Source organism: Nymphaea colorata, chromosome 8 (assembly GCF_008831285.2).
Source record: "Nymphaea colorata isolate Beijing-Zhang1983 chromosome 8, ASM883128v2, whole genome shotgun sequence".
NCBI classification, from domain to species: Eukaryota; Viridiplantae; Streptophyta; class Magnoliopsida; order Nymphaeales; family Nymphaeaceae; genus Nymphaea; species Nymphaea colorata.
In genome coordinates this window covers 3603737-3626155 of record NC_045145.1, presented here as the reverse complement: position 1 = coordinate 3626155, position 22419 = coordinate 3603737, and the positions used below count along the sequence as shown (strand labels likewise).

General features: G+C 38.2%; 2 protein-coding genes and 1 long non-coding RNA gene across 4 annotated transcripts; 1 reads left to right on the top strand and 2 right to left on the bottom strand.

Moving 5' to 3' along the window:
- Positions 1-669: 669 nt before the first annotated feature.
- Positions 670-5980, bottom strand: LOC116259475 (pentatricopeptide repeat-containing protein At3g29290-like). 2 transcript variants are annotated; one of them, XM_031637312.2, is made up of 3 exons: positions 4032-5980; positions 3718-3838; positions 670-1799 (listed from the first exon to the last, which is right to left on the bottom strand). In XM_031637312.2, exons 1-3 carry the CDS (start codon positions 5646-5648, stop codon positions 1594-1596), a joined length of 1944 nt encoding a protein of 647 aa, XP_031493172.1. In that variant the 5' UTR covers positions 5649-5980; the 3' UTR covers positions 670-1593. The 2 variants fall into 2 exon arrangements, with proteins under 2 accessions (XP_031493172.1, XP_031493173.1); XM_031637313.2 differs by having other exon boundaries at positions 670-1787.
- Positions 5981-12067: 6087 nt separating this feature from the next.
- LOC116258556 (remorin-like) lies at positions 12068-15669 on the top strand. Its single transcript, XM_031635743.2, has 6 exons — positions 12068-12504; positions 12704-12795; positions 13742-14038; positions 14732-14978; positions 15049-15130; positions 15217-15669. The coding sequence occupies exons 1-6, from the start codon at positions 12479-12481 to the stop codon at positions 15406-15408; spliced, it is 936 nt and encodes a 311-aa protein (XP_031491603.1). The 5' UTR covers positions 12068-12478; the 3' UTR covers positions 15409-15669.
- A 563-nt stretch (positions 15670-16232) lies between these two features.
- On the bottom strand, positions 16233-18121 carry LOC116258557 (uncharacterized). Its single transcript, XR_004173740.2, has 3 exons — positions 17917-18121; positions 17717-17797; positions 16233-17527 (listed from the first exon to the last, which is right to left on the bottom strand). It is a non-coding gene; the product is annotated as an uncharacterized LOC116258557 (long non-coding RNA).
- Positions 18122-22419: the final 4298 nt, after the last annotated feature.

Sequence of the window (22419 nt, the reverse complement as noted above, 5' to 3'; positions counted from 1 at the left end):
TCCATTGGGTTACTTTTTCTTTTTAGATTGGTCTAGATTGATGCTCATGACATGGAAGCAGAAGGTTTCACTTTGATTGGGCTTGGACACAAGAGATTCCAATCACAAAGATCTATAACTTAAAAGGGAAAGCCTTGCTATTTCATTAAGTTAATCAAGGACGCTAATGAGATTTCCAGCCATATTCCACCTCAGACTCCTATACAATTTCCAACAAAATTGAATGAAGAGGATGCAATTGAACAAGGCGTGTCACCCAAAAGATAAGTACAAAACAAAAGTTTCGGGTCCTGGTGCTGATTTTGTTAGAAATCAAAATGAAGAAATAATTAGAAAAAGACATGAATTTTTAAAGTGGCTCAGTAAATAGGTTTACAACTACTCTATCATTTCTGACTTGCATTCTTTTGGTATAGAAACTCTTTTAGAGGAGATACAAGGGGTTCCATTAGGTAGTCAAGAAACATGTCTTTTCATCTCTTAAACCATTACTAATTCATAAGAGATACGGCTTTTCATCTGTCAAGCCTTTAATAATTTATAAGAGACAGACTTTTCATCTATCAAGCCATTCACTTTCAATGAAAGAGAATTGATTCTTTCTAAGAGTCTCTTCATTATTTCTTTCTTTTAACAGATCTGTTTTCCAAGGGTTCCTCCACATTAAGATTAAGAAGAAGCTGCTGAACAAGGATAAACTTTTCTGTTGAAGAAGCTAACCACCGCCCATTGCTCGATTCTCCAACATTAGGAAACCGGAGGTCCAAAATTTTCCATCGATAAAACAATCAATACCAAGGGTGGAATCCTCCCTAACTCATTCAAGATGTCTCCTCGAATGCCGCATCAGATTAAGGAATCCCTGGACATATCGTTTAAACAACCATTTCAATCCATGCTTTCCAGTTTCTTCTTTCCCGGGACGGAGTGCGCCTATTGGACACGGCGGATATCATATTTAAGCATTTGAAACATGTTCGTAGCGTTATGCATCCAGGTTCATCGCTACCTTCTGTTTCAATCGTACGTCATTCTGGTGGAAACTGGAATAAACTATGAAGCTGAGTTCACGTCTGACAGACCATGCGTTCGAGTCAATTTTGGGCCATGCTATTACCGTACTCCACAGCATAGCTAAACTGGAGGCTCTCTCTCCTTCCTCTGAACGTGTTGGAGAGAAAAAGAGAGAGTTGGTTTGCAATGGTTTTAGGTGATGGCCTCAGTGGCTTAGAAGATCTCTGCAGTCAAAGATGACTCCTCCTTGGTAGCATGAAGGTGGAACTGAAGACAGTAAGTGCACTCTTAGCTCATAGGTCGTACTTCCCCTTCTCTGAAACTGCCAAACACCAGAAAGCTGAAAGAGAATCCACATACCACTCTAGCTACTGCCACCACCCAAAAACAGCTTTCACAATTCCGTATCATAAACAGAAAGAACCCAGGAAATCAGATATATCATCCTCAATTCTTCAGATTTGATGAACTAGAATGAATTTCCTACTGCAACCATTTTCGTCCAAATGGAGTTTAATACTTGTTATTTAACCACAAAAAGATTCAGAGCTTGTTAACAGATAAATCGTATATTGATCCTCAGGATAGTATAACTCCCAGGCTAGACCCTTGGCCCAAGGGCGTATTAGTTTGAAGGTTGTACAAGGGAATAGCAGTGACATGAGTTGAACTGCAAATATCGATACTAAGGCTGCAGTTGGCTCCTGTGCAACCCCATTTGCCTGTGGAAGTCCGGTATCTGATATGGTGCAGTTTCACCGGACGCCAGAAATCTAGATGAAACACTATAGCACAGAGTAAGAACAAGATTAAGTGGAATTCTACAGAACAATTATCAACAGAATATGATCAATTTGATCATCTTAAAATGATACATGAAGTTTCAAGGAATATCTTACACTTGACTTATTTGTTTAGACAAGGTTTGATAACCTTGCATAATACAAAAATGATCTCACAAGATAAATGTCGACAAGAAATACATTTCTGTAAAATATAAATGCTCATGCTTCCAACCTTAGGAACTGCATAATTAACTTTATGATGTCATGAGTGAAGGCATTGTTTATGGTTACTTTCTGCTTTCCTGATGGAGCTGCATCTTCTCAACAGCAACTCTCTTTTGGATTAAGAAACCTTTAGTCATGCAAGTGAAAATCGGAAATGGAAAAGCGGCGACTAGAACTTCTATATGACTTCAGTTGTTCATAGTGCAAAAGCTATAAAAGCCTTCAACGTTGAAAATTTACCAGCAATAAAAACCAGAAGCAGTTACGAATGAAGAGAGTAGCACTTAGTTCCTAAATATAAATGTCAGGTTCAGCTTTAACTTCTTAGTATTGCAGACGTAAGAGGGAAATGATTCATTAACAGCTGTTTCAGGATAGGATGCCTTAAATATTTGTAAGCTATTTCTCTTGAAAGGCTAGTGGGCAGTAGCTGCATAACTTGAGCGGATTTTGCAGAATGAGCTACTATTTCCATGTATATGTTCGGAGCTGTTTGGTCACCATATTGAGAAGGCAGTTTGTGAATTCTGATGTCATGCCCCTTAGAATTATGTTGTCTAGTGGCTTTGTTTATCTTCTACAGCTTGCAGGAGTCTGGAGCTATTAGTCATTCATAAACACAGAGCACATTAAGTCGAAGTATTGCAATGAGATATTAGAATGATTACAAAAGGAAAAACTTGAGAACTCTGCAACTACAGTGTCCTGGTAAAACTCGTACTGGTGGGTTTATTGCAAATGAATAATGCACATATGATCTAGGAATCGACTTCTAATAATGTCTTTGCTGTGTATCCATTAGATTTTGTAAGCCAGACAATCTAGGCCATTTTGCTTTTTAAATTTCTATAACATCTAATTTGTTCATCCAAAATGCATGATCTATAAGAATTGGCTCAAAGGTTCTTGGGCACACAGATCAGATGTACATGGTTAGTTTCCTAGAAGAATGCCGAGGAATATCAGTTTGAAGCTGGGTTTGGAGCTAAAGATAGCCAATGTTTGCTGTGAATGGTCATCTAACAATTTAGCGTTATTCACACTTACCCTTACTTTTAGCTATTCGAAGCAAAGTGTTTGAGACGTGAGATCTAACTGCTAAGTTTTAATTGAACCTACAACATTAAACTCTTACTAAGAAGGTAATCAACATTTTCCAGCATCAATTGACAACCAGAAGCCATGAAGTCGCTTCCAGATTTTCCAAAATATTCCACACGAAAAAAATAATGAGTGAAAAGAAGGTACTGATATGCTAAATGATTATAACTTCAGAATACACAAGCTGGAAGAAGTCAAGAACACAAAATCAAGAAGAAAGAGAAAATGGTCCAGAAAAAAGAAGTTTATGCTTTATATTTTGTTATAACACATATAATGTTAGATGGATGATGTCTAAGAATTCCAGGTCGGGTCAATCTCTCTGAACTAACCCTGAAAGCTAGAGTTATCCCCTCCTACTGTCTTTTTAAGTTTTTACACATGGATTTCAGGGCTTGAACTCCGCTCTGTGTTTACATGCGTTACAGACTTCAGATGACAAAAACTTCATTTGAATACCTCACTAATTTGTATCAATAACATTACAAAGGAACTATAGACAAAATTTAGTAGTTGGAATATGGTGTCTTCTTGATGAACTGTTTAAGTGAATCCTCTGGTAAGTGTTGAAGCATCAAAGCTCTTGTTTTACCATCAGGATGAAGTCCATGGCTTCGCATCTTCATATATAGTCTCTTTGCTGATATGATCTTGCCTTGAGAGCAGAAAGCTTGAATGACCAAATTGTAGAGAGATGCATTCGGACCCACACGCTGGAACAAGTGAAGAAAGGACTTGAGATGCTTGGGAATTTGATGCAACAAAAAAAAAAAACTTCAGAATCACATGCATATGTAATCAAAAGGGGTCTCTTGAGCACATCATAATTTCTTATGGAACCACCAATTGTCATATGAAAACCACAAAAGCACTACAGATAGTCCAATCAAAGAACAGATAACTTACATCCAGAATTTCTTCCGCTTTGGACCATAGTGATCCTGCTATGCAAGCTCTTATCAGTGAGGCATATGTGAAAGTGTCAGGCATGCACTTTCTATGCATCATATGTTGATATACTTGTAAAGCAAATTCTGGCTTTCTTGCACGTTCGCAAGCACCAATAGTGAAATTGTATGATGTGGTTGATGGAGCCATCGCAAGCCTTTCCATCTGCCATAGAAGTTGCAAAGCTCTCTCCCAGCGCCCAAGTTTCTGGCATGACCTCAGTGCCATATTATAGAGATGGGGGCTCATCTCAGACACATAATCTTTTCTTATCCTCTCAAAAAGCTGAAGAGCATCACCATATCGTTTTACACGGTATAGTGCAGTAAGCAATGCATTCCAAGTGTATGAGTCATCCTTTTGACCAGAAGATTTCAGGTGGTCATACACTCTAAAGGCAAGATCAACTTCCCCAGCCTTCCCAAGGCAATTGATCACAGCGTTATATGTGATAGAATTCGGTTTGAGACCAGCATTTAGCATTTGATTGAAGAACTTCAAAGCCAACATCCATTTCCCATCTTTTGCACAACAACTGATAATGCCTTTCAGAATATCCTCTTTTAGTTCCCATCCACTCTGAACCATTTCGAAAGCAGCATCCAGAGCCAACTCAGTTTGATCACATTGAACAAATGCACTGACCAACAAGTTATATGTGACCCTGGTTTCTTTGCAACCATCTTGCTTTAGCCTCCTCCACAGTTGTTCCACCTTTTGCCAGTGCTTCATTTTCCCACAAATAGTCATCATCGTGTTGTACAAAATTATGTCACAGCTGTGGCTCAGCTTCTCTTCCCTTTCTAGTTCTTCGAACATTTCCAAAGCCGAGATGCATCCCCTTTCATTTGCAATCGCTTTGAGGATCAAGCTATAAGTATGTCCACTTGCCATTTCCTCCTTTTTCATCCTCTCAAAAACTCTTAATGCGTCATCAAGCAATCCGTTCCTCACTAGACAAGAAACGAGAGAATTGCATGCATGTAAATTAGGCTGAAGGCCAGATTTCTCCATGGACGCATATAATTCCAATAAGCTTCTTAACTTGTTTGACCGACTGAGACTCAATATCCTCTCTGATAATATTCCCTCATCCCTTTCCTCTAGAAAGTGAAAATTTCTCCCACTGTACGCCTTCTCAACACCAAAGGTACTACCGTGGACGACCTCACGATAGTAATCCTTTATGCCATGATTTGGATCATTACTTAACAGTGGTAGCTCCTCTGTGCCTTCCCTACTCAAATTGGATTCTTCGTGTTTTGCTTCTTCAAAAGCAAGCTCACACTCGGCAAATCGCACGGGTTTCACTTCATGGCTATTTCTGTAAGTTCCTTCTCGACCTAGTGTCATGCTTTTGCGCGAACAAGAAGCACGAAATATGAAAAAAAAAGTGCGTCTTTGCTTCAGCAGCCTTCCATTTTGAATGCCAAATTGACCACTGCCCCTGAAGCTGAAGCCCACATTGGAAGCTTTTACAGAGTTAACGCTTCCCTGTTTGACAGATGGTTTAGGGGCACAGAACCCATCGATGCTGTGGCTAATCTGAGACCAAGTTCTAAGAGTGTCTACCATCTCCGGACGAAACAAAGAATGAAACCATGGGAATTCAAATTTCTACCGAGAAAGCTCATTACAGACGAAGAAAGGTCCAACCTGAGAGGGGTGTCTCCAATTCGCTGTCTTCACTTCGAAGCGAGAAGAACCAGCTTCTGTCAGTGCAGAAGGGCACCCATATCCAAGGAGGGAGAAACACTTCTCCTTCTTCTCGCTGTTTGGCGCAGGCGAATATTTGGCATATGGCCGTCAAGTGATTCGGGGGCCAAATTCAGGTTCCCCACCTCGATTGTCAAGCAATCCACGAGTCTCCCCACATAACAAGCGTTCCCATCCCACCATCTGTTATGTTTTATCTTCGTTATTTTGTTTCAACTTTTTTCATTTTTCTCTTCATCTTGGTGTCGATCTTGTCAACATATTAAGTTTAACTTCAGATGAGTTTTGAACGCTTAAAGTTTTCAATTTTCAATATATTACAGTAACTATTTTTTTTAGTTTCTCTGTAACAACATAAATTTTATTATGAGATGTTTTACTCTTTGTTTTGACATGCAATTCTGAGATATTTTCATGGCCCAAGGAATCCTGATAAGGAAATATGAACGTCCGCGTCCATCGAAAGGTCGATGCATGGTGGATTTCAAGGACGGTATATGTTTTTGACATAATCAGCTACCAATTCCAAAATTCACGGCCGAATGAAGTGTCAGCAAATCAAGGTTAGCAAAGGTTGAAGTGACCACACTAAAGCATGCAAGTAACGGCTGATTGAAATGAGGATACTTATGTTTTTATGATTTATGCTAGGAGATGCTGAGCCATTTGGTTTGATGGATTTCAACATGACCTTTTAAGTTTTTGTTTTACTCAAAGACAATCAATTACTTAACAACCTTTTAGCAACCTCTTTTATAAGTTTCTTAATATTCTTTACAACCTTAAATATGTAGCTAAACTTTTGGGGTATTACAATCTATCATTCTTTCTTAAAGCACACATATCTGTACATATAGGACTCTAAGCCAAAATATTGATTCGTATTTGATATTACTGTAATGAAACCTTTTTTTTTTTTTTTTTTACATCGAGCTTAGGCCCCAGATTTGGTGAAGCTAGATTTTCATTATAATCCCAAAAAAGTTAAGAACGGAGACAACCTATCATTTAATAACCTCATTTATAAGTCCTTTAAAGTTATTTGCAATCTTAAATACAAAACTAAGCTTTTCAAAGTGGGATGTTATAAATTTGATCCAGTGGTAGGGCCAAAAATTTTAGAAAAACTCTTTGAGGCACCACTATATATAAATGAGAAAATCCATTAAAGCATCAATGTGAAAAATAAAGAGTTGAATAATGATACATATGGACTTGAATCATGATAGAGATCTTAACTTCGTGGTTCTTAAATTCATCTTTTATTAGACTGGATCCAGGGCACGTCCCATGTTAAATTAGACCCTTAGATTTAAGATCTTGGATAATAAAACAGCCCCTAAGATATTCTGCCTCATAGAACGCTCACCTTTAGAGCACTGCATCATAGATCTTATGAGTGCAGCAAACAAGAGAAGAGAATGCAACATTCTTAGAACGCAGGACAGTGACACAGACATAGGTGGGGGCTCCATGGGCTGAAACTTTGAATTTACATGTTGGACCACAGTCGACCTGGGTCCAATTATATAAGGCAGCCTCATGAGACTCGGGCGACTGTCCTAAGATCAACTGAAAATTTGTTAATTATATATTTAGTGCCTCATAGAAAAAATTTCTGGCTCCACCATTGGAGCTCTTTAAACATGGGCCATCTTGGTTCTTGCAACACCATTGCCTCTTCTCGCACGAAAAATCTGACACAAATCCCCCTGAAACCTCAAATCCATGAATTTTCACTCTTCCATTGGATTTGAAATCCATGGTTTTCAACAAATCCTCAAACCCATGATTTTTCACCCTTCCATTGGATTTGAAATTCATGGTTTTCAACAGATCCAACTTTGGTTATTGATGCATGTGAGGCTATCAAACACACCCTAAAGTTCTGGATTATTTGTACATGCATTAGGAAACTACCTAGTGTTTCATATTTGGCCATATTTATTGCTTGTTTCATATTGCTTCCATGGTTCAGTAGAGTAAAACCAAGCTTCAATGGCATAAAAATAAAATAATTTAAGTTGTGTATCAATAAATGCATCATAAACATGAGTCTAGTGCAAAAACAAATGTCTATGAACTCTAAATTGATAGCAAAACATACAATGTAGTGTTAAGCATGGGCATTGGAACGGCCCGGCCCGACTCAAAAAACCCAAGCCTAGCCTGGGCCAGACCCGATTAAATTAAAAAATATATTCTAATATAAAATAATATATAAATATAAATAATTATAATAAAATATTATAGATAAATATATATAAATTAATAAAAAACATTAAAAAAAACTTATCGGGCCCGAACTAGGCTTATCGGGCCCACCCGGGCCAACCCAATAACTAGTCGAGCTAGGTAAGCCCGGCCCGGTGCCCAACCTTATGTAGTGTGAGCATAATCCTGTGAAAAATGGCACATTGACACCGAGGAGCACGAGGAGCAATGATAGATAGATGGTTGTGACAAAGAAAACTCTCATATTTCATGCAAAAAAGTCTTTATCAACAACTAATATAACTACAATTGATGCAAAATTTGGTGAGCAAAGAAGCTAGCCACTATTGTAATGAACATTGAAAGCTGATAGATCTCACGTAGAACTTAGTATGGAGAATGAATGTTTGCATGACACAATGATGCACTTGCTTTGAGATTGTGATATGAATCCATATATGCAATTACGAGGTGGCCTTTGTCTATATAATCTTTTAGCGATCGCACCTACTTTAAGAAAGAATGGCCCATATATAACAGTAGAGGTTTTTACCTAACAGAATTTTCCAAGATTGTTTCATCTTCTTTCACCTCTTTTTGTTATTAGTTGTAAAGTGATGTATACCTTGCCCTTTACTGACTAACTCTATCCCTCTCTCTGCTCTCTTTCTCTCATGTGTATTATGTTCTCATTTTTTCTTCTTTTATTTCTCTGCTTTTTGTACTTCGGTAACAACTTGTTACGTCCTTTTTTTTTTTATACATTTTTGCTCATTGGAAATGACTATTAAGCAAGCAATTGCAGACATTCGAGATTTTTCACCATTACTATCTTAATAGTGTAAATCTCCAAAGGTTTGTCGGGATTTCCAATCCCAAGTTTTAAACTGGATTCCCCCTTCTATGGCTTGGCCTTCCTCGCATTGCTGCTCACCATTTGAGCGCTATAAACAACAAACAGTGGTTTAATTTTTTCCTCTTTCCTTCTATTTTTCCCACAAATTCAAGAAACCCTTTTTTCGCGTTTTTCCATTTTGATTTCACTTTTTCATTTTTTAATGGGCAAACTCCTAATTGTCTTCAATTTTAAAGTCTTAAGCATTGTTTTCAGCATTTCCGACCATAACTGAATTTATCTAAATAATGGTGGTTTGTCTTGTTTAGGCTTAAAAAAGGGTTTCTTTTTTTCTTAAAAGAATAAACATATGACCTTCAAAGACTATTTGAAAAGAATAACATACTATTACTGTCTCATGATTCCACCCTTGAAAAGAGGGAAGATTCATGGGATAATAATAGCGCATTATTGTTACCAAACAACCTGTAAAGAAGAGAACCCCCATCCCAGTTTTTGCTTCATAAACTACAAACAGATATCTACAATTATGAATAGGTACATCTCATGAAAAATGTAGAGCATGGACACTACTGTAAGCATCGGAAAGGCTTCAGCTTTTTACTTACATGGTAGGATACTCCTCTTGTTCACCCAAATAGTTTTGTCCTTAAAATGCCAAATATTCTATATTACAACATCGAATAAGATATTCCACCACTTTAAAAATCTGCTTTTAAATTTCTTAGAAAACTATTGTTTGAACTTATGAACCAAAAAAGAAGAAGGGAAAAACCATGATAATGAATTAATTCTGTGCAACCTCAAGAGGCATAGCATGGCGTGTCTTTGGTTTGATTCCTATCAATGCTACTCTTCTGGGACTACAAGCAGTGTACCATACCTTATCTAAGACCCTAGAGGTAGGAGGGATATGGAGAGGCTTTCGAGCTTCTTTTTTGGGTGGCAGGTTGTTAACCTCTTGCCCACACACTAAAGAGATTAACAATCCATTCCCGATATTAGCAGCTAATAAAATTTGGAATAACAAACAAACCTGATTTTGCTAGCTTGTCTACTGAGCACATAGGTTGGACTAAACAAACGCCAACTTGCATTAGTTCCTTTCCTTAGAATCTTTTCCCAACCCTTTCCTAGCCTTAACAGGTGTCCCATCCTGGCTCCAAATCAAACCATCCTTTTCTTTCAGATCCTACTGAATGGCCTCCAGAATCCTATGCCTTCCTACATCTTGCTCATCGTTTTCCATATCATAGTTGGCAAACCAGTGACTCGGACTCTGATTGGCAGAGGACCGGGCCACCAGGTCAATTAGTTGACTTGTTGACTCGGTCAAGTTTTGAAATAACCATAATATATGCCAATACAGCTGAATTGAGTGAGTGAAGGCCAAGTTGGGCCAAGTCAGGGGCGAGTGCGGCCGAATCAAGCCGAGTTAGGGTGAAATGTGCTTATCTTGACTCATGTCCAGATTTTTAGTGATCTGAGCTGACTTGGGCGATTCCTGAGTCAGCCCACCGAGTTTGCCAACTATGGTTCAGATAACTCCCATTTGCTTGAGCCATTGTGCAATAATGAGCTTGTTGCAGGGTTCCACAAGAATTTTTGTTTACATATTGGTTTACCATAACTATTTGGTCATTACTATATTGGTGCCCCTCAATCTTTTAGTTATTTGCATATAGTGCAAGTGTGTCGTTTTACTATATATTTGAGGAGTCTAAAGTTTCTTGAATTAGTGTCCCTCAAGCAATTGGTGATATAATACTGTCAAATAAGCACGAAATCTCAATCAAGTTCTTTTCAATTGAAAATAATACTTGTTTTTTTTATCATATCTTACTAAATATCAGTACAATTTGGACAAAAATCTTGAGCAGGTATAATTCTTTTCCAAATGACAATTTTTTTAATTTTTTTTATTTTGTTATCATATTATTGTAAGGTAGAAAAAACTTCTCACTAACATGTCATGTTTGTTTAAAACACACACGCACACACAAGATTTTTATTGAACACTGTCGTCTCTAGCTACTATAGTTTCAGAAAAAAGGTTTTGAACATTTCTAGGTGAAAATGAATCGCGTGATGTAATGACTAAAGTAGAATATTTTTAAGCGCTATTGGGCACTTTTATAATTTGAAGATCGATCATTTTGCAAAAGCCAAATTGGAATAGATCATTTGAAGATCCCAATATTATTTAGAGATTCACATTCTTTCTTGCCAAAAAATAAATAAATATAAAAGAAAAATAGAAATCTACCCGTACTTTCCTTTTATATCATATTTTGTATGAAGCTAACAAACCCCCCTTCTCTCCTTTTTATGGATGAAAATAGTTTCTTTTTATTTGATTTTTTCCCCTTTTTTCATTCTTGTGTAAACTTACATTTGTGGTGAGATTTTTTTTTGTTCATCAATTTCTTTGAGTTAGTTGTTGATGATAATCTACAAAGTTTATCACGGCGAATTCATTTTGGGACATCCCGATCATTTGGATCCTTGAAGTTACCGAAAAGCGAAAAAAAAGCTCGAAAATTCTTGTGCGTACAGTGTAAATTATTTTATGAAGTTCCTGGTTAATTCATTATCATCATCACAGACCCGTTTGGTAGAAGGAACAATACATAACTATTTTATGAATGCAGACTAAAAATTGGTGCAAATTCATGAATATGAATGAAGTGATCTAAACTTGATCTTAGTCCATCCATTGACTATATGTGTTGATATCGTTATTGCCACATTGGGACACTTGAGTGCAACAGCATTGGAGATTTGGGGCTGTGTTAATTTCACATCCACAACGAAAACACAAATCTGATTGCTAAGACTTGAAAAATTCAGGAACTAATTTGAGAATAATGTCTTTTGATGCAGAAATCATATTATGAATGAGCCATTTATTACATTTTCAATCACATCTACGTCTGTTCATGTGGGTGACATTTATGTTTCATAAGCTAATCTGGAATCTTAAATTCATGTGATACCAAGCTGTCTCAAGAATGCTTACTATTTGAAGGGAAAAAAAAAAAAACCTTTTCCATGAACTTAGTTCAACACAACCTAAACTCACGCATGAGAAGACTTGGAAGGCACTCCTTGTTTATAAAAATATATAGAACAATGTGGCTTCGGCCGGTGTTCACCCCAAAGGACACCAAAGAAACCTAAAAAGAGAAGAAAGAACAGGAAGGAAATGGAAGGGGCACCAAAAGGCACTTTAGCATTCGAATCCGAATCAACACTTCAAACCTTTTGTAACAAACTATCAATACCCACTTTTTGAATACCTTCACAACATCCATAGCCTACCTTTACTTCAAAAAAAGAGAGAAAAGTTGGGAAACCCGCTATCCAAGAAATCCTTGAGGTACAACAAGAAAAAGCAATGCTTGGCTTCCTGCATTTGCAATAGGATCCAAAAAGCGGCAGACCACGAAGGAACAGCTTTCTTCCCTCTCTACCTCATGCAGCAACCAATTTTTTAACACAAAAAATAATCAGTCATCACTTTTCTTCCCTTTGTTTCTGGTTTCTTCAAATAAACGTCGATGGGCTCGTCTGGTTCTTAGAGTTCGACAGAAGCACAGAAGTTCATACTGGCATAACAATGGAAGGCCTGGTTCAACAACTGCGGTAAGTCTACACAATGAAGATGGCAATTGTTTTTTCTTGGCTCGTGCCAAGTCCGTGAAAGTAATTTGAAGCCTAGCCCCCCAAAATCCATCTGGGTGCCATGAAAGCTGATCATATCGTGGCACCATCTGTAACTCTGAATAAGTTCTCCAATTTCAGTCCTAACAGCTAGATCGTTAATCGTTATGTCTGATTACAGGGTAACATTTAGTGGCATTGGAGAGGAAAGTCAGGAACCTGTCAACAGAAGAGGGCGCCAGATCTCCATACGGAAGGGTCAATCTTTCAGAGGTATTGCTGAAAATTTGGATGATCGTAACGGTGGTAGGGTCTTGTTACCGGGAACTCTCTGCTTACATTCGGCAACTTGTGTCCTGGTTCTCTAAACAGGAAAATCAATTTCTCAGACCTGTTTGTTATCACAAGGCAAATTCATTTTCCTTAGTTGTGATGAAAATAAAATTAGTCACCAATATTCCTATTGGCAATTAGGCAGGAATATCTTCAGCCGAGGTTCTAAATTTTGTTTCCCGAGAAAATCTTGAAAAGGATTCAAAACATGAAAAGGTAATAACGGAAGCAATGTGAAACTCTCAGTCTTACTATTTTCCTACAAAACTATTAATAAACTTTCAAAGAAGTTCTATAAATTACAAAAGAAACGAAAATGCAAAGAATGACTTACAACTAAGTTTTTCTTTTCCTCCCAAAAGATCGGGAATAGCATGAGCTTATCACGCATATTCTGATGATTCAAAAATATAGCAAGATTGCCCAAATGGCATTAGGAGCTATTTTGGCTCAAAATACTGCCCATACTGGTGACAACAGAAAACCCAAAAAAAAAAAAAAATTGCAGTATGTCGCTTTTGATTTGTAATCCGGGGGTTGCAATTTGATTCTTCATTTTGGTTGTTCACGAGGTGCAAGTGTGCGACAGTATCCAAATTCTAAAGCTGTAAGTTGCAAGTTTGACGCAATTCATGCCAATTTGTAGCAGTTGGAAATGCATAGTTTACATGACATAGATGATTACTATGACAGACTACTTCTTGGTCCAACGAATACGTTTAACATATATTTTCTTTAATTCCTATATATGATGTCAACAAGAAAAATATTCTTGTGTAAATGAGCTCGTGTTTCCGTTTCCATTTCATTCTCACACACAGAGAGAGAGAGCGATGAGATGAATGCCATATAGACAATAGAGCTATTGTTTTGGCTGATTTTGCAGAGAAAAAAGAAGGTGTCAACGTGTTCGGATGGCAGATACCTGGCTTAAAAGGTGTACCTTTAGGGTATGAACCAAGTAGAGATGGTCAATTTGAAACTGCCGTGGCGGCATCTGCTTATGCCATAAAAATGGTGGAAGAACCTGATGGTTTCAGCCAGAGGAGGTCCGGTGAAGGAATGGATTCGAGATTTAAGCTTAGCAGAAGAAGAGAGGAAGGCGCAGCAAGTCCTTCACAGCTTGGTGATATGTCCAGACGGCTATCCTGGAAGTCCTCTAAAGAAGACAAGCAATATAGAGGTACTAGTAGTTTACGGTTCTTTACAGCCTTAATTAATGGCCGCGGCCAAAGTCGCCCCTGATCCTAAATAATTTAAGTAGCTAATATTCATGTTAGTACATAAGTTCTCTCGGTTAAGAATGTGATACCTGGGGTGTATCTCTTGGCACAATTTGACAGAAGTCTGTCTAAAACCCAGACTGCCAACTAAAAGAAAGTGTGAATTTATGACAGTAAAACCTCCTTTCATGTAATAAACGTCAACTAGTCACTAAGACTGCCATCTTAATCTTATAATTGTTGCCGCTGTTAGAAATATATACGTTCAGAAAATTTTCGTCTGCGTTCATCCATCAAATGATGCTACCATTGATCATTGCTTTTGTGGATTCAAGTTACTGTGTTTACAAGTTTGCAAACAGGACAATACTGTAATCTTTTTTAGCAAATCAGATTTGATTCCCTTTGGGTCAAATCTGAACTTCCATGCCAGGGAATTTGCAAAGTTCTCTGCTTCTCAAAAGGAAAAAAAGGTACACTGAATTCAATTGTCTACAGTTCAAGATCCAGATTGAGGATGCCCACCTAGATTCAGGAACTGAGATATCTGATCAAATGGGTTAGGTACAGTTAAGACATGGGATGGGGCTTGGTTCACTTGCCTCTCCTTCCCGTCATGTGCAAGGAATTTTATCTTATAAGTTCTGCCACAGGGGAAGCTTCATCAAAAACACCAGAGATTACGGTAGACGGACCAAAGCCAGGAAGAACTCCAACGATGGGAAGAATACCGACATCAACAGAGAAAAGAAAGGTTTCCAATGGTAGCGGTACAGTGAGGCCTGCATCAAGACCTACAAATTATGTAGCTCCGAGGTTACCAAACAAGCTAGCAAGTAACAATAATGAGATGAAAGCTGCTGCTTGGGAAATCGCAAAATTGGCTGCAATACAACAGAGGTAACCTTTACTTGCATGTTCTCGTGGTTAATATGGAAACTGCTCTCTCTCAACGAGGAAGAATTTTCAGGTATGAAGAATCCGTGAAGGCAATTGAAGCTTGGGAGAAGAAGAGGCAAAGGAGAGCAAAATCTAGACTGGAGAGGAAGCAAGTAATTGTTGCACGATTTCTTTGAAACCAAGGACGTCTTTATGAGAATTACTAGTTACCATGTCATCGGTTTTGTTGGCATTGCAGGAAGAACTAGAGAGGAAGATAGCAATAGCTACTGGGGAATATCGGGATGAAATGAAGTCTGTGAATAAGATTGCAGGTGGTGCAAGGTCTCAGGCAGAGGAGAAACGAAGAAATGAAGAGATGAAGGTAAAGGAAAGAGCGCGAAGGATCAGGTTAACGGGAGAGGCTCCTCAGACTTGCTTCTGCTTCTGAGAACTAAGATCAGTGGTGCAATTCAAGCAGCTGTAACAAATAAAAAGAAATCTGCACCACCAAGGATCACATCCGTCCACCTCAAGGACAATTCTAGTGTATAGTGATGAAAACTCAATTACAAAAAGAGAGAATAATTGCCTTTCCTGTAACGCCAAGGCTATCGGCATGGCTAAGATGAAAAGCAAGCAGGAAGCCATGATCACTGACTGGATTATGTTCTAAATGAATGTATTGGTTGGATTTGATAACATTAGCTGTTAAAGCGGAGAAGCCACATAAGCGTGCATCTTCAGAAATTTGAAGTGCCCAAGTTTAAAATCCGAATCACGTCTCAATAGATCTAATGCAGTCTTTGATTGAACTAGAGGTTCAATTACCCTTAATAGTTCAATTAAGCGCAATCCTATGAAATAAGCGTGTCACAATGAAAATAACAAAACCAGTAGTGGAGCTATCGTGTGACTGTTGTGGGCCACTGCCCACACTAGCCAGTGAAAGCTTCTATTGTGACAGAGTTGGACCGGGTCCAGCGAGGTGCAGTGCCCCATGCCAAAACCCAGGTTAGTGCCCCACAGGCACCCAACCTACTAAGCTAGAGACTAGACAGTCCTTAAAGTTTATTACGAGGGACCTGGACCAGGTTCCAGTCAAATGTAGTGCCCACGCCAGACTCACGTCAATACACCCCATAAGCACCAAACCCACTTAGGTTAGCGCCCCTTGGATAAAATTTTCTGGCTCCGCCACTAACAGTGCCCTCAACCAAAATTTTCTGGCTCTACTGCTGCATCAATCCAATTAGTATCATAAAAAAATATAGTAGAGAACCAAGTTGAAAGACAAATGAACATGCCAATTTGTGACTTAGGCTTTAGAATTTGTTTGATGTTGATTTTGAGTAGCAGCATGCATGTATTGTAGATTTTGTTCACCATGAAAACCAGTTCAAGTCTGGTAGTTTAGGTATTGAAGCAAACCAACCACTTCTCAATATTGATTTGGTGGCCTTGGGCATGGACAAGAGCTTGATTTAGTAGGCATGGACATTGAGAGTACTAGTTTAGCTTCAAGCATAGATGCACAACTCAAGGTAGTAAGGACAAGTTTTTGTGTGAGAAATAGGCCTTGATTTGTGCAGGTAGCTTTTATACTTGAAAGAATTCATTTATTATCCCATGATTAGTTTTATGGAAAAGACATACCGTTATATATATATATATATATATATATATATATATATATTTGGCGGGCCTGGAACTAAAGAAAGATCATGACGCATCCGGTCCACATTATAATCTTTCATTTCTCTTTTCTATTGCAATGGATGGATCTCCACCTGATTCCGGCACCTAGAATGGAAGACTTTCGTCTTAGCACCACCATCGACATTTTCTGTACGTGCTGCCTTCGCGCTTACCGTCTCCTCTACAGCAAATTCTTCATTCGCATAAACTTCTTCTCCAAGAAGCACAACCGAAAAGCAACCGACTGATGGAGAGAGGCTGAAAGCTCACGAAATCATTCTTTGCTTGGGCGCTCTGCTCATCTCCACCCGCTTTCCGTCTCCACCACCGAATCCTTTCTTCCTGGTTTTCCCTTTAGCGTTCCTTTATCGTGTGCTACTGAAAATGAAACTCCAGCCTACGCGGGACTAGGCTGAGGCTCTTGCCTTGCCTGCTCCATGAGACGATGACGATCTACGGATCGAATTCGACCGTATCCATGATCCAAACATTCAACCACTAATTCTGGTTTAATCCATGAAAAGTGAAAACAGGTTTCCCTTCCAAAATGATCATTTCTATTACAGCTTTCTAATGGATCCACATTCAAATTCTATTTTAAGGTGGACACATCTTAAGTTTTTACTTTCTTTTCTCTCTGATTTTGAAAAATGCAGTTTGTTCAATTCATAAATGGTTCCTACTCTAACACATAAAAATTTCATCCATCCAAGAACTAATTCCAACCATCTGATCTTCCCTCAATGGCAATTCGATGCGTCTTCTTCTTCTACTTGCTTGTTTTCTGGTTACCGCTCATGTTCCATCTTGATTCAGCAATGGCGTCCGTGTCCCCGGCCATCTCACCAGGTATTATATGTTGTAGAAACCTTCTGCGAATTTTTGGGTTCTCATTCACCTTTTGTGTTCGTCAACGCAAAAAATCTTTCTAGAAATGAAAAGAGAAAACAAGGAAATCTGCCGGAAAGATGACTTCACAAGTGATGACATTTTTGCTATTTTGTCGATAATTACAATTTTATGAATCTACTCTAAAATTGAGACAGATTCACAAGACACACCTGTGTAATAATGTATGTTGGGGGGCAAGAAGAAGCACTCTCACCTCCATATTTGCCTCCCTCCTCCCCTCTCTGCCTCTTCTACAATTCAATAACACAAAAAAGATCTACCAACTGATCCACCTCTGACAACAGAATGAGAGAAAGCAGACAAAGAGATATAGGTAGAGGGAGAGAGAAACACAGAGAGAAGGGATCACCTTCTTGCTTTTAGTAGAGACCACCGCATATAGCGCTCAAACGGCAGGAGCAGAAGTAGAAGGACGATAATTGGCCGACTTGCTATCAAGATGTATTCATTGAAAACCCCAAATAGAAAGAAGGGCTTCCATGGTAAAAAGGGCTTCCATGGTAAAAAGGGCTCAGAGCAAAGCTGTCCTATTCTAGAAGAGAGAGAGAGAGAGAGAGAATGATTGGCACTGTGCATGACGTCCGAGATCTTTCATTTATATTTACATAAGGAAGGACGGAGGCGCGGGTCAGATGAAGCTCACACTACCTAAATCTGCTTAGCTTTTCTAAAACATTCCAGATCTTGTCGCAAACCCAAACGCAAAAACAAGTCTGGCCGATTGTGGATAAGGTTGCAGATGGATCGAATTAGGAACATGCATTGAAAAATGAACAGAAATCAGATCTGGTTGATCAGAAAACTCAATGCTGTATGTGCTGGATAGTTGTTGAATGCTTAAAATTTCATCATTCCAATGTTGTAAATCATCACTAAAACTACTGTAAACTACCATCCCTGCATCACAAACAATAACTAAATACTAATTTAATAAATTTTTTAGTAAAATTTTAAATTGTAACTATTCAGTAACAACTGCAGCATTGAACTCTCCCAAGTATATCGATTGACGAAATTCTCAAGCAAATTAATACCACTAGCGACCTTAGTTGTAGGTTCCAAGTTTTTGCTAGATTTGCTAAAATCACTGGTGTTGGCCACAAATGGATTGTATTCCGGACTGAAAAATGCATTAAAAGATAGAGATCCGATTCAGTATATTTACTCATACCAAATCTCGACCACTTGCGACTGTCGTTGTAGATTGGAAGCTTGAAATTGGTAACTTTTCAGCGAGACAAATATGCCTGTTACTTCGCATTTCACTGGCTGGACAAATGTGTCTATTTCTTTGAAAAGTGAAATATGTATAAGGATGAAAGTTTTAATCTTATAATCACCTAAGGATGAGTATTGAGTTCTTGTATCGCCTCTCGACAAAAATCAACAAACTAAGCAAATAAGTTTGCACAATTATACCTCTTAATAAAGCATATCCCTTAAAAAATATAAAATGGAAAAACAGCATAGCCATAACAAAAACATGACGTAAATGGCTACTTTTACAAATTTAAACATAAAACCAATAAGTTTAGTTGGCAACATCAATGTCAGAACATCTTTGCCGCTATTGGCGTCACTAAAAGCTAGAATGCTTTTCTTTTCCACACCAATCCTTGTTGACTTTAACAGTTTGGAAGTTCAATCTATCTCAGAAACTTGATACATTTTTCCCGAACTTACAAATATTGACAAAGAAAATTAGTGGTCTCCCTACATCCTTGGATATGCATGGAAAAAATTAAAGTGATGAATACGTCGAATGATGATGAGATGAGCCGCGCACGTTCCGACGCCAATCATCAAACATAGCTGCATAAGAACTAAATACATCTACAAAATTTTGTGTCGACGGTCCTTATTAATTGCAAGTCCCATAAGATGAGTGAACATTGGAAGCGTATGCATAAAGAGAACGAATGAAAGTGTGAGGATGAACAACATTAAAATTAATGGGTAGACGAGCCAACTTTCCGACAACTTCGCCATGAAGCCAATCTCCAGAAAAAATAGAATGCCGGAGAACTGTACCAGCATACATATTTTTGTAGTTTCAAGAAGTCGATGGTCATCTCTTTGGTTGATTGCTGAATGGAAACTATGCGTCAAAAGTTCAGTAGGGATCTGAAGCTCTATGTCTATTGTCGAGGACTCGATTTCTTATCGTTGCGGTGTTGTGGAGAGAGGCATATGTGTTCGGCTATTAAGCCATGAAAGAATAATCCCCGTCGCCTGATGCCAGCAGCATGTTAGCAAAGAAATATGTGGGAAACCTCTAAAATGATTGCAGACGTAAGTAAAAATTTGTGGGAAAAAGTAGCTATTTTGACACTATGAAAAAAATGCTTTCAAAAGCATAGAACATTGAAAAAAAATATCAGTTCTTTGACTGTTATGAGTTTATAGAAATGTTTGTTAACATGCTGCTGGTATCAAGCCACGGGGATTATTCTTTCACGGCTTAATAGCCGAACACATATGCCTCCCTCACGGGGATTTTTCTGTTTTTGAAAGAAATTTCGAAGGTAAATGAAGGATTGAACGTATCCTTGGTGCTGTATCAAAACTTCTGGATGTAGTTTCTCGGCGGCTTAAGGTTGGGAACCGACGACCAGACTTTTTATGGCTTGCCAGCTCAACCTACGATGTTATGCCCCTATGAGTGTCAGGTATCTAAGGCTTAAATTGCAAGAAAAAAATTATTCACAAATACCAAATAAATGATGAAAATCTTTAAAATTGGAACACATAAATCTGGTATCAGTAAGAAGTAGGGTAGTTAACGAACAGTAATTGCAGATATCACCAATGTTGTTGTTCGTTACTGCAGACAAGTAGTTATAGGGAAGGTTTCAGGGGCCTGCCATGGTGCCCTATCGACCAGAATATATACACACAACAGTTTATACGTGCAACACCTCTTAATAAATCATATCCCTTAAAAAATATAAAATGGAAAAACAACATAGCCGTAACAAAAACATGACGCAAGGGGCTACTTTTACAAATTTAAACATAAGACCAATAAGTTCAATTCACAACATCAATTCTAGAACATCTTTGCCACCATTCGTGTCATTGAAAGCTAAAACACTTTTCTTTTTCGCACCAATCCTTGTTGACTTTAAGTTTTGGAAGTTCAATCCATCTCAGGAACTCGATACATTTTTTTCGAACCAACAAATATTGAAAAAGAAAATTAGTGGTCTCCCTACATCCCTGGATATGTATGGGAAAAATTAAAGTGATCTATACGTCGAATGATGATGAGATGCGCCGCGCACGTTCCAACGCCAATCATCAAACATAGCAGCATAAGAACTAAATAGATCATCATAATTTTGTGTCGACGGCCCTCATTAATTGCAAGTCCCATAAGATGATTGAACATTAGAAGCGTATGCATAGAGAGAAAGAATGAAAGTGTGAGGATGAACAACATCAAAATTAACGGGTAGACGAACCAACTTGCCGACAGTTTCGCCATGAAGCCAATCTCCAGAAGAAATAGAATGCTGGGGAACTGTACCGGCATACATATTTTTTGCAGTTTCAAGTGGTCGGCGGTGCTTCTTTTGGTTGATCGCCGAATGAGAACATTGCATCGAAAGTTCAGTTGAGATCTGAAGCTCTATGTCTATTGTCAATGACTCGATTTCTTGTTGTTGCGATGTTGTGGATGGAGACATATGTGTTCGGGTATTAAGCCGTTAAAGAATAATCCCCGTGGCTAGCAGCATGTTAGCAAAAAAATAAGTGGGAAACCTTTAAAATGATTGCAGAGGTAGGTAAAAAGTTGTGGAAAAAAATAGCTATTTTAACACTATGAAAAAATGCTTTCAAAAGCATGAAACAATGAAAAAAATATCAGTTCTTTGACTCTTATGAGCTTGTAGAAATGTTCGCTAACATGCTGCTGGCTTCAAGCCATGTGGATTATTCTTTCACGACTTAATAGCGAACACATATGCCTACCTCATGGGGATTTTTCTGTTTTTGAAACAAAGTTCGAAGGTAAATGAAGGATTGAACGTATCTTTGGTGCTGTATTAAAACTTCTGAATGTACTTTCTCAGCGGCCTAAGGTTGGAAACCGACGACTAGACTTTTATGGCTTGCCAGCTCAACCTATGATGTTATTGCCAGTGTCAGGTATCTAAGGCTTAGATTGCAAGAAAAAAATTATTCATAAATACCAACTAAATGATGGAAATCTTTAAAATGAGAAGACATGAATCTAGTATCGGTAAGAAGTAGGGTAGTTAACGAACAATAATTGCAGATATCACCAATGTTGTTCATTACTGGAGACAAGTAGTTACAGAGAAGGTTTCAAGGACCTGCCATGGTGCCGCCAATAATCTGTCGACTAGAATATATACACACAACAGTTTAGACGTGCAACACCTCTTAATAAATCATATATCTTAAAAAATATAAAGTGGAAAAACAACATAGCCGTAACAAAAAAAGGACGTAGTGGGCTACTTTTACAAATTTAAACATAAAACCAATAACTTCAATTCGCAACATCAATGCCAGAACATCTCTGCCGCCATTGACATCACTGAAAGCTATAACACTTTTCTTTTTCACACCAATCCTTGTTGACTTTAAGTTTGGAAGTTCAATCCATCTCAAGAACTCGATACATTTTTCTCGAATATACAAATATTGAAAACAAAAATTAGTGGTGTGCCTACATCCCTGTATATGCATGGGAAAAGTTAAAGTGATATATACGTCGAATGATGATGAGATGAGCCGCACGCGTTCCGACGCCAATTATCAAACATAGCAGCATAAGAACTAAGTAGATCTTCATAATTTTGTGTCGACGGCCCTCATTAAT